At 39.2% G+C, this 15,692-nt stretch overlaps 1 protein-coding gene across 1 annotated transcript in view; it reads right to left on the bottom strand.

The window, feature by feature from the left end:
* Positions 1 to 15,692, bottom strand: part of GUCY2F (guanylate cyclase 2F, retinal) — a 92,659-nt gene that overhangs the window by 37,929 nt on the left and 39,038 nt on the right. The window contains exons 6-7 of the mRNA XM_019955606.2: positions 15,299 to 15,430; positions 8,887 to 8,976 (exon numbers count right to left, since the gene is read on the bottom strand). Of these exons, the coding sequence (XP_019811165.2) occupies positions 8,887 to 8,976; positions 15,299 to 15,430 (222 nt within the window). The remainder of the gene's footprint in view (positions 1 to 8,886; positions 8,977 to 15,298; positions 15,431 to 15,692) is intronic.

The raw sequence follows: 15,692 nt of genomic DNA on the forward strand, positions 1-15,692 counted from the left end.
CCATTAAATAAACAGGTCACAGATTGATAAAAAATATTGTAAAACATATATCTGACCAAAAGCAGGATATATAAAAGAATATCTACATGTCAACAATTAAAAGACAAAACTCTCAATTTTTTAAAAATGGGCAAAAACATAAAAATACAAATAAAAAAGAAGATATAGAAATGAATTATAAGCACTTAAAAAGGTGCTCAATAACTTTAGTTATCATGAAAATTAAAATCACAATAATAAAACATTTTCTACACACTGGAAAGTTTTGCAGTATCAGAAATCTGTATCAAAAAGACAAATGTTACTGAGAATTTAAAGCAACTGGAACATTTGTACATTTCTAACAGGAGAATAAAATTTTATAACCAATTTGGAGAACTGTTTGTATGTTTCATGTAAGTTATACTTACATCTACTCTATGACTCAAACTATTAAGTACTTACCCAAGAGAAGTGAAAATATATGTTCACAAAAATACTTGTGCAAAAATGTTTACAGTTGCTTATGAAAAGACAACCCAATACACTAATCATCAGAAAAATGCAAATCTCCCACCCACTAGGATGGCTACTATACAATTTTTAAAAAATAGATAATAAGTGTCAGCAAGGATGTGGAGAAATTAGAACTCATGTGCACTGTTGGTAGGATTGTAAAATGGTGCAACTGCTATGGAAAACAGTATGGAGGTTACTCAAAAAATTAAAATTAGAACTACCATATGATCCAGAAATTCCACTCCCCAGTATACACAAAGAATTGAAAGGAGGATTTCAGAGAGATATTTGCATATACATATTCATAGCAACCCAAATGCCCATCAAGAAATGAATGAATAACATAAAATGGAATATTATTCAGCCTTTAAAAGGAAAACTGTTCACACGCTACCACATGGATGAATCTTGAAGACATTATGCTAAGTGAAATACACCAGTCACAAAAAGACAAATACCATATTATTCCACTTATATAAGGTGTCTAAAGTAGTCAAATCCATGGAAACAGAAAGTAGAATAATGGCTATCCAGAAATACAAGGAGGGGAAAAAGGTGAGTTGCTATATAATGGGAACAGAGTTTTATATTTGCAAGATGAAAAAGTTCTAGAGATGTGTTTCACAGCAATTCGAGTATATTTAACACTGCTGAACTGTACATTTAAAAATTGTTAAGATGGTAAAATTTACATAACATGCTTTTCATAATTAAACAAATATGTATAGTTGCCTTAATCATAATGCCAAAAAAACTAGAAACAAGCCCAATTTTCATCAACAAGAAAATTATAAACAAACTGTGATATATTCATAAAATGAAATACTACTCAGCATTTCTTAAAAATGAACTGATACCGATACATGTAAAAACATGCATTTATCTTAAAACGTGCTATATTGAGAGAAAAAAGGAGTGTACACTCTATCATTCCATTTACATGAAATTCAAAAACAGAAATAAAACACTAATTCATGGTGATAGATATCAGAACAATTGTTGCCTCCAGGGTAAAACAAAATTGACTGATAAGGGAAACAGGGGATTTTCTGGGGTGATAAACATATTCTGTATCTTGTTTTGAGGAATGGTTACATAGATAAATGCAATTATCAAAATTCATTGTACAGACCATCTAATTATACCTAAATAAAAAATATGTTGGAAAAGACCCTGATGCTGGGAAAAATTGAAGGCAAAAGGAGAAGGGGGCGGCAGAGGATTAGACTGTTAGTATCACCAACCGACTCAATGGACATGAATTTGAGCAAACTCCAGGAGATAGTGGAGAACAGGAAAGCCTGGCATGCTGCAGGTCATGGAGTCACAAAGAGTCAGACACACTTTAGCAACTGAACAACAACAAAAAAATGTATTTTCAAAACACAATGAGACATTACAGGAAGTGAAATAAGCCAGTGACACAAAGACAAATGCTGTATGATTCTGCTTCTGTATAGTATCTAAAGTAGTCATATTCATAGAGACAGAACATGGACTGGTGGCTACCAGGTATTGAGGGTGAGTGGGGAAAAGAAAAGTTTTGTTTAGTGGGTATAGAGTTTCAGTTTTACAAGATGTAAAGCTGTGATGATCTGTTGTAAAATAATGTGAATATACTTAACACCTAGAGATGGTAATTTTTGTTGTTTCTATCTAATTAAAATAAAAATTTTGAAAAACACAATGGGATACCCATAGAAACCAATTATGCCTAAAACCAGAAAAACTGACAATATGAAACATTGGTGATGAGGTAGAGTAAAAGGGAGCTCTCATAACTTGTGTGCAGGAAATGAAAATAGTAAAGGTTTGGTAGTGCCTTATAAAGTTAAACATGTACTATATTATAACATCCTTAGAGGAGGGCACGGTAACCCACTCCATTATTCTTGCCTGGAGAATCCCATGGACAGAGGAGCCTGGCAGTTTACAGTCCATAGGGTCACACAGAGTCGGACACGACTGAAGCAACTTAGCACACACACACATATTTTAACATAGAAATCCCACTCCTAGGTATTTACCCAAGAGAAATTAAAATATGTGTCCATAAAAAGACTTATCAAAAGCACGTTCATATCAGTTTTATTCACAATAGCCCAAATTGGAACCAGCCTAAATGCCCATCAGTAGGAAAAATACATACATTGTGTTATATCCATACAATTGACTACTACTCAGCAATGATGAGAACAAGCTACTTATATATATCACATGAATGAATCAGTCAGTACACTGTATGATTCCACTTACATAAGGTCATAGGATAAGCAAAATGAATTCAAGATAGGCCCAAAACCCAGAACAGTGGTTTCCTTTGTGGTGTCGCAAGGATGGGAGGGAGCATGAAATACTTTATTGATGAACACAAGGGAACTTACTTGAGAAAAAGAAATGTTTTCTATCAGAGGTCAGTGATCTTCTTCTGTAAACGTAAATACAGTAAATATTTTAGGCTTTGCAGATTATATATGATTTCTGCTGCAATAATCTTTGTTTTCATTTTTTACAACCCTTAAAAATGTAAAACACATTCTTAGCTCCCAGGATGTAAAAAACAGGCCAGGGGCCCTATTCTATATCATAATAGATGTCTAGATTATATGGGCATATCCCTTCATCAAAATTATATATCTATGATATGAGCATTTCAATGTATGTAATTTTACCTCAAAGATACAGAACTAAAAAATAACAACAATAATAATAACCAAGTCAGAGATGTGGGAAGTGAGTGGAGGTATAGATGAAATAATAATTGTAGAGTGTTGATAATTGTTTAAGGTGTGTGATGGGCATATGGAATTTAGTTATATTAATCTGTTTACTTTGTATGTGTTTGTTATTTTCCATAATAAACATCTTTAAAGAGAAACACTTCTAGGATGTAGCTGAAGCAGTACTTAAATGGAAATTTCTAGCTTTAAGTGACTGTATTAGAAATTAAGAATCAATTATAAAAACTTCCAGCTCAAAAAAAACTAGAAGAAAACAACAAATTAAAAACAAAGAAACTAAGGGAAATAAACAATCACAATACAAATCAATGAAATAGAAAGCAGACATACAAAAGAGAAAAATCAACAAAGCCAAGTTTATATCTGGGAAAGATTAATAAAATTGATAATCTTCTCGCAAAACTGATCAAGAAAGAGAAAATACAAATTATCAGTATCAGAAATGAAAATGGGAGTATCACTACAGATCCTAAAGCTATTTAAAAGATTGCATGAACATATTATATACAATTTTATGCCGGTAAATTTGACAAAATATATGAAATGGACAGTTTCCTTATAAGCTGTAACTTACTAAAACAGGTATGGGAAGAAATAGAAAGTTTGAATAGTCCAATATCTATTTAAGAAATTGAACCTGTAATTTAAAATCTCCACACAAAAAGAAGAACAATAGGAATATTGTTCTTATATTTAAAGAGATTTAAACAGAGAACTGACAAAATCAGGTTCTATTTTGATTCAGACTGCAGTGTGGAGAAAAGATATCACCAGTGAGTGGTGAAAATGGATGTGCTTAGCATTAAAAAAAAAGAAAAACTGCCAGTGGTTGCCAGTGGTTAGGGGGAGAAAGATGTGAATAGACAGAACATAGAGGATTTTTAGGGCACTGAAACTATCCTATATGTTACTGTCAATATAATGGTAGATATGTCATGATGCATTTGTCAAAACTCATAGGGTATACTACCTTATATGAACCCTAATGTAAGCTGTGGACTTGGAGTGATAATGATGTGTCAATGCATGCTCATGGGTTATAATAAATGTACCATTCTGGTTCAGGATACTGAACAGTGTGGGAAACTGTGTGTGTGAGTGGGGGCAGGGGGTGATGGAAACTCTCTCTACTCTGCTCAGTTTTGTTGTGAACCTAAAACTGTTCCCCCAAAATTCTCTCTTTAAAAAGAAAGACAGTAGCAGTAGCTCTAGTGGGTGATGAAGGGGGCTTGGACCAGGATGATAACAGTAAAAATAAAGGAAGAGAAGAACATAGGAGGTTTAAGGAAAATGGAGAAGCTTTGAAATATGGGTTGTAGAAACCAATGAAGTACTGTAATGGACTTAAAGGACAATGTTAAGGTGCATTTTAAGATGAGAGACATGAATTTATAGTGGAAACAATATACTTTGCATGACTTTCTGCCATAATGCTTGGTTGTTCAAGTGCAGGCACAAAGAAAGTCAAGAGCTAGGGTCATCCAGAATATGAGTTTTACAAATTTACCTGACCAAAAAGACAGAAATAATGTTTTCAAATGATCAATTATGTAATCTAAGGTGGACCTGGAAGAAGATGAAAGAAGGGCTTATGCGGTGGGTGACAGTAGAGGTCTGGAAGACCCAATGAAAGTATAGGTACAGTTCAAAGAAGAGAAGGCTATAGTCAGAGAGTGTGATGTCTGAATCTATGATTTTGGAAGTAAAGCATTTTCAGTAGCAATTATAGATAATGACAAAGCCCAAGGCATAATGATAGCAGTGGGTGGCTAAAGAGAAATGGAAGAGAAGATGATCAGAGATTACATGGCAAGGAACTAAGTAGCCAAGGTATTAGATGATACAGGGCGTATGCTACTCAGTTCCACATGATGGGAAAGAACATGAGACTGAGAGACAGATAGAGCTTGATTTTCCTACATACACCTTTGCAGAAGTTGGGACCCTAAAAGATGTTGGAAGTCATCAGTCCTTTGGCTCCTGACTCCAGCTGTTTCTCTTTCAGGAACATTGATCTGACTGTACAGGACTCCCTTCTGTAGCTGGCTCACCAAGATGTGTTTTCCAGTCTGGCACCTGGTACCCAGACCTCAACCTTTCAAGGTCATGAAAGCATAGAAGTAGTCAAAGCAGTGTTGGACTCACAGTGATAGCATCGTCAGATCACCTTCCTGTTTCATAGAAGTACTGCTGCTGCTAAGACACTTCAGTCGTGTCTGACTCTGCGCAACCCCATAGATGGCAGCCCACCAGGCTCCTCCATCCCTGGGATTCCCCAGGCAAGAATACTGGAGTGGGTTGCCATTTCCTTCTCCACATAGAAGTACTAGACAGGAATTAAGACTTTTTACAAGGTAAATTCTGAAAAACTGTTCTACACCCTCAGTTCAGTTCAGTCACTCAGTCATGTCCGACTCTTTGAGACCCCATGAATCACAGCATGCCAGGCCTCCCTGTCCATCACCATCTCCCGGAGTTCACTCAAACTCACGTCCATCGAGTCAGTGATGCCATCCAGCCATCTCATCCTCTGTCGTCCTCTTTTCCTCCTGCCCCCAATCCCTCCCAGCATCAGAGTCTTTTCCAATGAGTCGACTCTTCACATGACATGGCCCAAGTATTGGAGTTTCAGCTTTAGCATCATTCCTTCCAAAGAACACCCAGGGCTGATCTCCTTCAAAATGGACTGGTTGGATCTCCTTGCAGTCCAAGGGACTCTCAAGAGTCTTCTCCAACACCACAGTTCAAAAGCATCAATTCTTCAGCGCTCAGCTTTCTTCACAGTCCAACTCTCACATCCATACATGACCACAGGAAAAACCATAGCCTTGACTAGACGGACCTTTGTTGGCAAAGCAATGTCTCTGCTTTTGAATACGCTGTCTAGGTTGGTCATAACTTTTCTTCCAAGGAGTAAGTGTCTTTTAATTTCATGGATGGAGTCACCATCTGCAGTGATTTTGGAGCCCCCCAAAATAAAGTCTGACACTGTTTCCACTGTTTCCCCATCTATTTCCCATGAAGTGATGGGACCAGATGCCATGATCTTCATTTTCTGAATGTTGAGCTTTAAGCCAACTTTTTCACTCTCCACTTTCACTTTCATCAAGAGGCTTTTTAGTTCCTCTTCAGTTTCTGCCATAAGGGTGGTGTCATCTGCATATCTGAGGTTATTGATATTTCTCCCGGCAATCTTGATTCCAGCTTGTGCTTCTTCCAGTCCAGCGTTTCTCATGATGTACTCTGCATAGAAGTTAAATACACCCTCGGACTGAGTTAATACCTGCACCTGACATGGCAACACAAGTTAGTAAGGGGGCACAAAAAGATGTCATAAGGATAATAGGAGCCAGTTTTCTAACTGTTGGAGAAAGGAGTTACAAATATGAAAAGGAAAAGAATAGAATGAACTCTGTGGCATTCATTTATAATGGGAGGTATTAGATATGATAGATACATAGACATATACATAGATAAATAGATCTATAGATAGATTGAATGAAACTAAAACCACTGATATAAACGTATGAATAAATGGTAAAGAAGGTAAGGCTCTTTCTTACTGTACAATCCCAACAAATAAACATAGAAAGAATGCTAGAGTTAGAGGGTCATTAATGGATGATAAAATTAGTAGTAAAAATTTGATGAAAAACAGGATATTTATACAGACCCAAAGTATTAATTACAATGGAGAAAAATAACAGTAGCCTTACAGTGGCAAAACCTGGTAGACACCACCTAAACCAAGTGATCAAAATTAATATCATGCACATCCAAATAAGAATATCTTTGTTTTCAGGAAATAAACACTGACATATTTAGAGGTAAAAGGGTATGATGTCTACACCTCACAGTCAAATGGTTCAGAAAAAATGAGTATATAGTCATCCCTCGGTATCCACTGGGGATTGATTCCAGAACCTGTGAGGATACCAAAACCCATGGATGTTGAAGTCCCTTATATAAAATAGTATAGTGGGACCTCCATATCTTTGGGTTTTACACCTGCATATTCAACCAATTCAAGGTTGGTTAAACTGGGGTTGTGGAACCTGTGGATTCTGAAGGCCAACGGTACATAAATTTATAAACAGACAATGAAAAGCACTAGGCAAAATGTAAACAACCCGGGTGGGGTATACATGAGTTCCTTAAATTATTTTTGTAGCTTCTCTGTAAGTTTGAAATTACATCAGAATTTTAAACTACCCAAAAAAAAGATATCATGGATGCACTCTACCTTGGGCCTTCTTATTTCCATATTTCTAGCTTAGTAGTTCTCCTAGGTCTGGCCGTTTTGGCTCCATACTTCGGATCTAGCTCTTTGTTTGGCATGCCAGATCATCAAACCGGTGTGGAATTACCTATTCTAGCTCTGATCTTGGTCTCCCTTCTGGATTCATCCTCATTATTTTTCCTTCAGCTCCAGGCATCAAAACCACATGCAGGGCTTCCCTGGTGGCTCAGTGGTAAAAAATATGCCTGCCAATGCAGGAGACACAGTTTTGATCCCTGATCCCAGAAGATCCCACATGCTGAGGAGCAACTAAGCCCATACACCACAACTATTGAACCTGTGCTGTAGAGCCCACAAGCCACAACTACTGAAGCCCGCATACCCTAGAGTCCATACTCCATGACAGGAGAAGCCACTGTAATGAGAAGCCTGAGCACTGCAACTAGAGAGTAGCCCCTACCTGTCCCAACTAGAGAAAAGCCCAAGCAGCAACAAAGACCCAGAACAGTGAAAAATGAATAAATAATTAAAAAAAAAAAAAAACTACTACATGTAAGGGAAATACCAAATCATAACATCTCATTGGGATCCATGGGTCACAGCTGGTCTCCCACAGGCCACACCTCTTCCATGTCCCCATTTCCTTTGCTTTCTCACTAGTTCTGAATATAGCATGTGCCTCGTTCAAACCTATTGGATTGATTTGAACTTGCCTGATTCAGAATGTGAAGGAATCCATCATTATCTTCTAGGAATCCCCTTTTCATGAGTCTGAAGGAACCAGACGGTCTCCACAAATCTTTTATGAACTCAAAGTTCAAGGATCTGATCTTAAATGGTTTGAGAGGGAGCATCATCATCTCTGCCTCATCTATAGGCTGCTTCCTTAACCCATCCAAGGACTTTCTGAATATAATTGGTGGGATTGGGAAGTCACCATTTGTCTTATATAAACAGAAATTACCAGATGACTTTTCTAGGTATAGCAGCTAGAGATTATGAAAGATTATGGGATATGTACTTAATAATAATCATAGTAGCTACCATTTTACAAAGAAGCTATATGTCAGGAAATGTGCAAGACGCTATATATGTATCATCTTAACCCTGGGAAGCAGACATTAATATACTCCTTTCACAACTGAGGAAAGTAAAGCTCAGAGTTTAGGTGATTTGCTCAAGTTAATATACCTCTTAAGTGGCGGAGCTGGGATTGAATCCTTCATGTCTTTTTGACTCCGGAGCCCATACTTTTGCCATTTCATCATATAGTCATAACAAGTCAGTCACCTCCCTGTAGTTTCCCTGTACTGATTTGTTAAAAGATCTTCCTAACAGTTGGTATTTGTTACTTTGGAGAAATGATTGGTTTCAGCGGGAATATGTTTAAGACAGAGTTTCTCATACCATTTCAAATATGTCACTTGCACTTGATTCGATGGATTTAATGTCTCCAAAATTTCCTGAGGGGAATTTTTTCAGCCATACCCAATCACCCTAGAAAGAAAAGATAAAGAGTGTTGAGGAGCCTTAGTTGCCAACAGCTTTAGAGCAACTCTTCCCTTCCACACTAAGAGTTTATAGTTAGACCATCAACACACACAAGCTCTGCTCCTCTTTCTCACCCTCTACCCCATGGATATTTCGTATTCCAAGCTAAAAAGGATGTCATACAGAGAAGTTGCAGTTTAAAATTCCAATTAACTAAAGATAGGGAAGCAATTGCAGGAATGCAGACCCCAGAAAAGGAATGATAAAACTACCTGAACTCACTGCAGGAAGTGCTGGGTCATTTCACTCATTCATAGCTAAGTGATGTAGCACCAGGTTTCCTGCGATTAATGGTTATGGTTAGTGGTTGCAATTCTGACTGCCTTGAGGCGTCTGTGGTGAGAGATGTAGGGCAGGAGATGCAGTGCAGCAAATGTTGCCTGCATTCACCTTGATCCATTTTTCTCTCATAGGACAGGCCATTTGGGGGCCTTTTATGCTTTAATCATAAACCAATTGGCTTCAACACCAATTAAACATTTTTCATTTGGATGTACAAGTGTACGACCACAGTAATATGAGTAATCTAGACTTTCAGAAGTCTATTTCTGACTTTTTAAGCACAAAACAGTGATTTTCAAAGGCTGCCTGTCAAGTCAAAAACAACAGTTATTTTATTGTCTTCACTTTAACACAGGTGCCTGCTAGATAATTTTCTCCTACATGCACAGCCTCAAGGATTCATCAGTCACCAAGCCCTATTTAGTTTCTGTCCAACCTAAATTTGAAAAAAAGCAATACATATATAGATACCTTTTTCTCTGTAATAATAATAATGCCTGACATTTGCACAGCGCTCTCTCCTCTTCCAAGTGCTTTCACATCTATTACCTATAGCCTGGAGCTTCCATTTCAGGCTGCACCAATTTGTCATCAAGTAGAGATAATAAAGCAGAGAGCTCTATACAGTCAAATTCCAAGAATAAGAGAGTGTAGCCAGTCTCTTATTAAGGAATATATCCAGCTGTGGCATTACATCTGGAGACCAGCCGGAGGCGAAGGCTAATAACAGGAGCTGCGGGCATCTGAGTTACTTGCCTCTACTGTGTGTCAGAGGGCATCTTCTAACCAAGGAACTCAAAACCCTTTAACTAGGAACTTGCTTTCAGGGGCCTTCAGCAGCTGAACAGAACTAGGCCAATCAGGCTCATGCTCACAAAGTTCAGAAAGGTAGTCTAGGAACAGTGCCTGTCTGCACTAGAATGGTCAAAGTACCAATTCCTGGTCTCTTGCCTAGCAACTCCCTGTATGTGGCCCCATACCAGCTACATCACAGTCACCAAGGAACTGGTTAGACAAAAGACATAGACTGGCTGGGCGGATGAAAACATATTCACGTATGCACTTACCACATCACTGTACTTAACCCTCCGAATTGTATGCAATTATTTTATATTGTTAGGTTAATCATGTTTCATTATGGCTTACAATTATAATGATCTTTTATTTAAAAAAATAAAAGGTACTGGTTACAAAGGCCCATTCTAAGGCCCCACACTTACTCACTTAGTCATGGGAGTCATGAGGGCCTGACACCTCAAAGCTTTAGCCTTCAGAGGACTTTGTATTTTGTGCATTTGTGCTCAGTCGCTCAGTTCTGTTCAAAACTTTGCGGCCCCATGGGCTGTAGCCCTCCAGGCTCCTCTGTCCATGGGATCTTCCAGGAAAGAATACTGGTCTGGGGTGCCATTTCTTCCTCCAGGGGATCTTCCTGGCCCAGGGATCAAACCCATGTCTTCTGTGTCTCCTGCATTGGCAGAAGGATTCTTTACCACTGAGCTACCTGCTCCTTTTCAGAGGACTCTGCCCAGGATCAAAGGCTGAAGTTTAAACTGAAAGAATAAACTCTAACAGGAATTTACAAACTCAGCCCATGTGTGGGTTATACACTGATGGTCATTAATGCCTTCCAGCACCTTTGCGATTCTATTACTTGGATCATGATCACTGCTAGCATCTATGGCACCTTTGTGTTAACTAGCAAAGGGTGCTTTCCTCAAGTTAAAATAATAATTGTGTGAGACTATTTATTATTTTGCAGCCTATGGAAGCCCGGTGATGCTGGGTAGCAGCCCCAGCTGTATGTATCTATGCATATACCACATTCTCATTGACTCATACATCCTCCAGATGCCAGAAAACACACTCCCCCAGCAGCTTCAATACTGTGGATACCAACAAACACTGCCTGCCAGGTAAGGCCTCTTTGCAGGTTTGGAGTCAGGCTGTAGAGGTGCTGGTGAGAAGCTGAAATCGGGTCTATAAAAATATTAGGCAGGAGAAAGAAGTAATCTCAAGAAACTCCAGGGGTATTGTCAAGGTAGCACAAAGTCAGGTGCATATTTGTTTACCAGTGACTATGTATGTGCATAGTCAGGTATGCTGGTATATATGTAGATACGTATGCAAGTTGCCCCCACCACCTCATTCCAGAACTAGGCTGGGAGGCCAGAATGTCTCTGCTCACTCCTGCACCACTCTCACTTAAGTTAGTATATGTCTACAATGTGAACAGTACCCTCTTAGATGTGGCCCCCTTGTGCAGTGTACACCTGAGCATCAGTACTGGCAGCTCTGACTCTGCCTATAGCCAGTGCCTGCTACCTTCTTCCTGGAATCAGCCCTATTACAGACATGGCTTAGCTGTCTCTCTTGCTTATTAACTTTTAATAAGTAGTTAAGCAGAGCTTTTTTCCTGCCAAATCACCAAATTTGAGAGCTTCATAGTTAAAGAAATTAAAGCCTGAAGAGATTAAATGACTGGCCCAAGGTCAGAAGGCTAGGTAGTAACAGAAGCAAGGTCTTCCATCTCCCACTTTGTTGTTCTTTCTTCCCATGGGCTTTCTTTAGTTTGGGGGCTTTGTGTGTTTGTTTTAAGATTTAAAGACTTCTCACGAACTTTATAAGCAAAATTTTATTGAGTCTGTGTGTGTCCTACTTTATTAATAATGAGGAAAAGGGAGGATATGGGCAGGTTTTATTTTTACCACACATGCACCATTTGTTTTGTTTTGTTCTTTTAAGAGAAAGAATGATAAAATATCAATACTTCACTCATCATGCATTTTTTAATTAAGAGGAAGAAACATCAAACTCTATTCACTGAAGTTTTTAAAGTCCATAAATTTTGCATTAAGGCCATGTTGTTTTAACTAAGAGCCAAGAGAACTAGGTTCTACACCTGGCTTTGTCTCAAATTCAAGGGTGGCCTTAGGGTAGCTGGGCTTCCCTGGTGGTGCTAGTGGTAAAGAACCTGCCTACCAAAGCAGGAGACATAAGAGGCACAGTTTCAATCCCTGGGTCAGGAAGGTTCCCCTGGAGGAGGGCATGGCAACCCGCTCCAGTACTCTTGCCTGGAGAATCCCATGGACAAAGGAGCCTGGCAGGCCACAGACCATGGGGTTGCAAAGAGTCGGACACAACTGACGTGACTTAGCATGCAGGCACGCATGCTTAGGGTAATCACCTCATTGGCCTGAGTCTCAGTTTCCACACCAATAGAGCTGGACCACTTAGATGATTTCTAAGCTCCTTTTCAGCTTTGATGATCTGATTCTGTGATGAGAGAGAGAAGATGGCTGTGGAAAGGAAAGGGGTGGAGAGAGAGCTACCTGGGATCTAGAAGGTGGGAAGATAGAAAAAAAGGCTCTGGGAAAGAGAGATGGATGTGGAGGATGTGTGAGGGAGAGACAGAAATGGGACAAAGAGAAAAACACAGGGAGAAGTGGAGAGGCAGAAGGAGTCAGAGAATGAAGAGGAAGAAACAGTTCAGTGGGTTCTCTCTGAGGGTGTCAGGGTGGCACTACTGCTCGCCTCACCCTTCCCTATACAGTGGCTATCAGAACAGATCCTGACATGTTCCCTTTGCATCTGCCATTCACAGCTCTTTCTCCCAAGCAGCCTGCTTAGCTAGCTTTTATTTTACATCTCTGAGTGTATCTCTGAGATAAGGGCTGAGTTTCCTGGACAGTTCCGGAGGATGTGCACCCGTGTGTCCCATCAATCTGTGAATCTGTGTCAGTGTATTACAACGACTAGAAAGGCAGCTCCTAGAGAAGCCTGTCCTTTGTTATTCGGTATCTGCTTCTCCAGGTACATCATCTGGAGCTTCCATATATTCCAATAAAAAATCTTATGAAAATTCTCTTTAAACAGAAACTAGATAATGAATCTTCTTTAAAACACGCCTAATAGAGGGCCCTTTCAGAAGGCATACTGGACCTCTTTGTTTGGTCTGTTGATTTGATTGACTTCTGCTCTTTCCCAAAGTCCTCCTCAACTCTAGCTAGACAGTTTTCTAGCTTCAGCTGTCTTCCTTTGCATGCTGACCTTGTGGTGTGGTATGATTCTCACTAATACCCTCCTTTTGTGCAGATAAACTTCCCCTATGGACTATGCAGTTCAGAAATACCCATGATCTGAATGACCAACAATGGTCATTATGGCAACTAACTCAACTGTCTGCCTCCTTCCAAAATGAGGAAATATCTGACAGATTCTTAAAGGCCAATTATATACAGATGTTTATTTTTTTCTCCTTCTTCATTCTATACTAAAACCTTCCAGCCCCACCAAATAAAACATACCACAATTCAACACATAAACTCTTCTGCAGAATCAGAGAATCATAGAACATTTGAGCCAGAAGAGGCCCCAGAGTTCTCTCAGTTCAGCACTTCCCAACCCTGGCTGCACATATAGGGGAACTTAAAAAAAAAAAATAACACTGCCTGGGCCCACCCCAAACCAACTGAACCAGAGTTACTAGGGGTGGAGCCTCATAGGTAGTTTTTTGTTTCCCACAGGGCTTCCCAGGTGGTACTAGAGGTAAAGAACCTGCCTGCCAATGCAGGAGACATAAGACACACAGGTTCCATCCCTGCGTCCGAAAGATCCCCTGGAGAAAGGGATGGCTACCCACTCCAGTATTCCTGCCTGGAGAATCCCATGGACAGAGGAGCCTGGTGGGCTACAGTCCATGGGGTCGCAAAGAGTCAGACACAACTGAAGTGACTGAGCACATGTACACACAACAGATTCTAACGAGCAGCCAAGATTAAGAATTTAGTTCAACCCCTCAATTTACAGATGAAAAACCAAGAGACTGCCTTAAAGATATACCATACTAACCTTGGTGTTTTAAGTAGCTATAAATTATTTATCAAATGGATGAAAGCATTCAACTTGGATAATCCAATGATGGAGAACCTAAAAATTCATTCTGACCTGTTTTGGACTTTCTTTGTAGTTACTATTAAAGTTGCGAGTGTTTGCTGCTTTGGGGAGTATCTTCAAACAAAACAAGGAAACTACACTGGAAAGGCCTCACTTTGGAGGGACAGAAAGGCAGTCTGGTTTCCCTTTTATCCACTGCTTAACTCTTTCCTGGGTTTCCCTGATAGCTCAGTTGGTAAAGAATCCGCCTGCAATGCAGGACCCTGGTTCGATTCCTGGGTCAGGAAGATCCCCTGGAGAAGGGATAGGCTACCCAGTCTCGTATTCTGACCTAGAGAATTCCATATGGACTGTATAGTCCATGGGGTTGCAAAGAGTTGGACACAACTGAGCAACGTTCACATTAACTCTTTACTGCTGAGAAAAAAAACAGTTCATCTCTCCAACCAATGCGAGATTTGTTCTGGTCACCAAATGCCAGTATTTTAGATCAAGGGGTTGGATATGGTCTTTCAAAGCTTGAAAGACAGAAATGTAAGTGAAATAAAAAGGATTTCTATTTTAGACAGCAGAAGGTAACCTGTTACTCCAAGAGTCAGTACAGACTAAGAAAAGAAATGAATAATTTTTAAAAGATTTCCATAATATCAGAGGATAACAGGTATAGGAAGAAGAACCAGAATATGAAGAGACGAGCTTGTCCCAACCCTTACTCTATATAAAGCATATCTCTAGACATCACATCACAAACAGTTCATTCAGGAAATCATTTCTTCTATTATTATACCTATGTCTTCTGGAATGAGTGACATGGTTAAGTGTTAAGTCTGAGTCTCACAGACTTTTTTCCACATTCCTAGTAAATAAACAGTGTGGAAAGATCAGTGAAGCTGTAAATTAAGTAGATTAGTTGCCAAAGAAAATCTTGGTCAGCTGAATGAGTCTGTAAGGGGATAATGGACAAAAAACTTACCAAAAGGAAAGACTTACCAAAGCCTCAACATTTTTTCACAGAGACTAAGCAAGTTCTAAGTCACTCCCTCATTTTAAAACCCAAGAAAGCAGCAGATTAGATAGCTGTTGGATATCCTACCTCATAAATCGCTATGTTGGAGTTTTCACAGGTAGCTGGAGTTAGACTCCCTGAAGAAAAGGAGAGTCTTGGGGACCTTCCACTCTGGACCTCCGACGTGATCTGGAAACTTACACTGGCATGACTTCCTCTCTGTGAAAGGATTAGGAAAGAAAGTTTATGAACAAAATTAACACGATTAAGGACGGAGCACACAGCTATGATATAGGTACTATGTTTATCTGGTATTTTTTTCTTTTTTTATTCCTAAGAAAGTAACTCTTTGAGTTGAGCTCTATAAACATGACATTTATTAATTTTTCCTATTGCCATCATTTTTTTATGCTAGAATTGGTTCTTGCTTCACCTCCATATGCCATAAAAGAAAGGCAAAGCTTTGCAGATATTTTCATCT

This window comes from Bos indicus, chromosome X (assembly GCF_029378745.1).
Source record: "Bos indicus isolate NIAB-ARS_2022 breed Sahiwal x Tharparkar chromosome X, NIAB-ARS_B.indTharparkar_mat_pri_1.0, whole genome shotgun sequence".
In the NCBI taxonomy this organism is placed as follows: Eukaryota; Metazoa; Chordata; class Mammalia; order Artiodactyla; family Bovidae; genus Bos; species Bos indicus.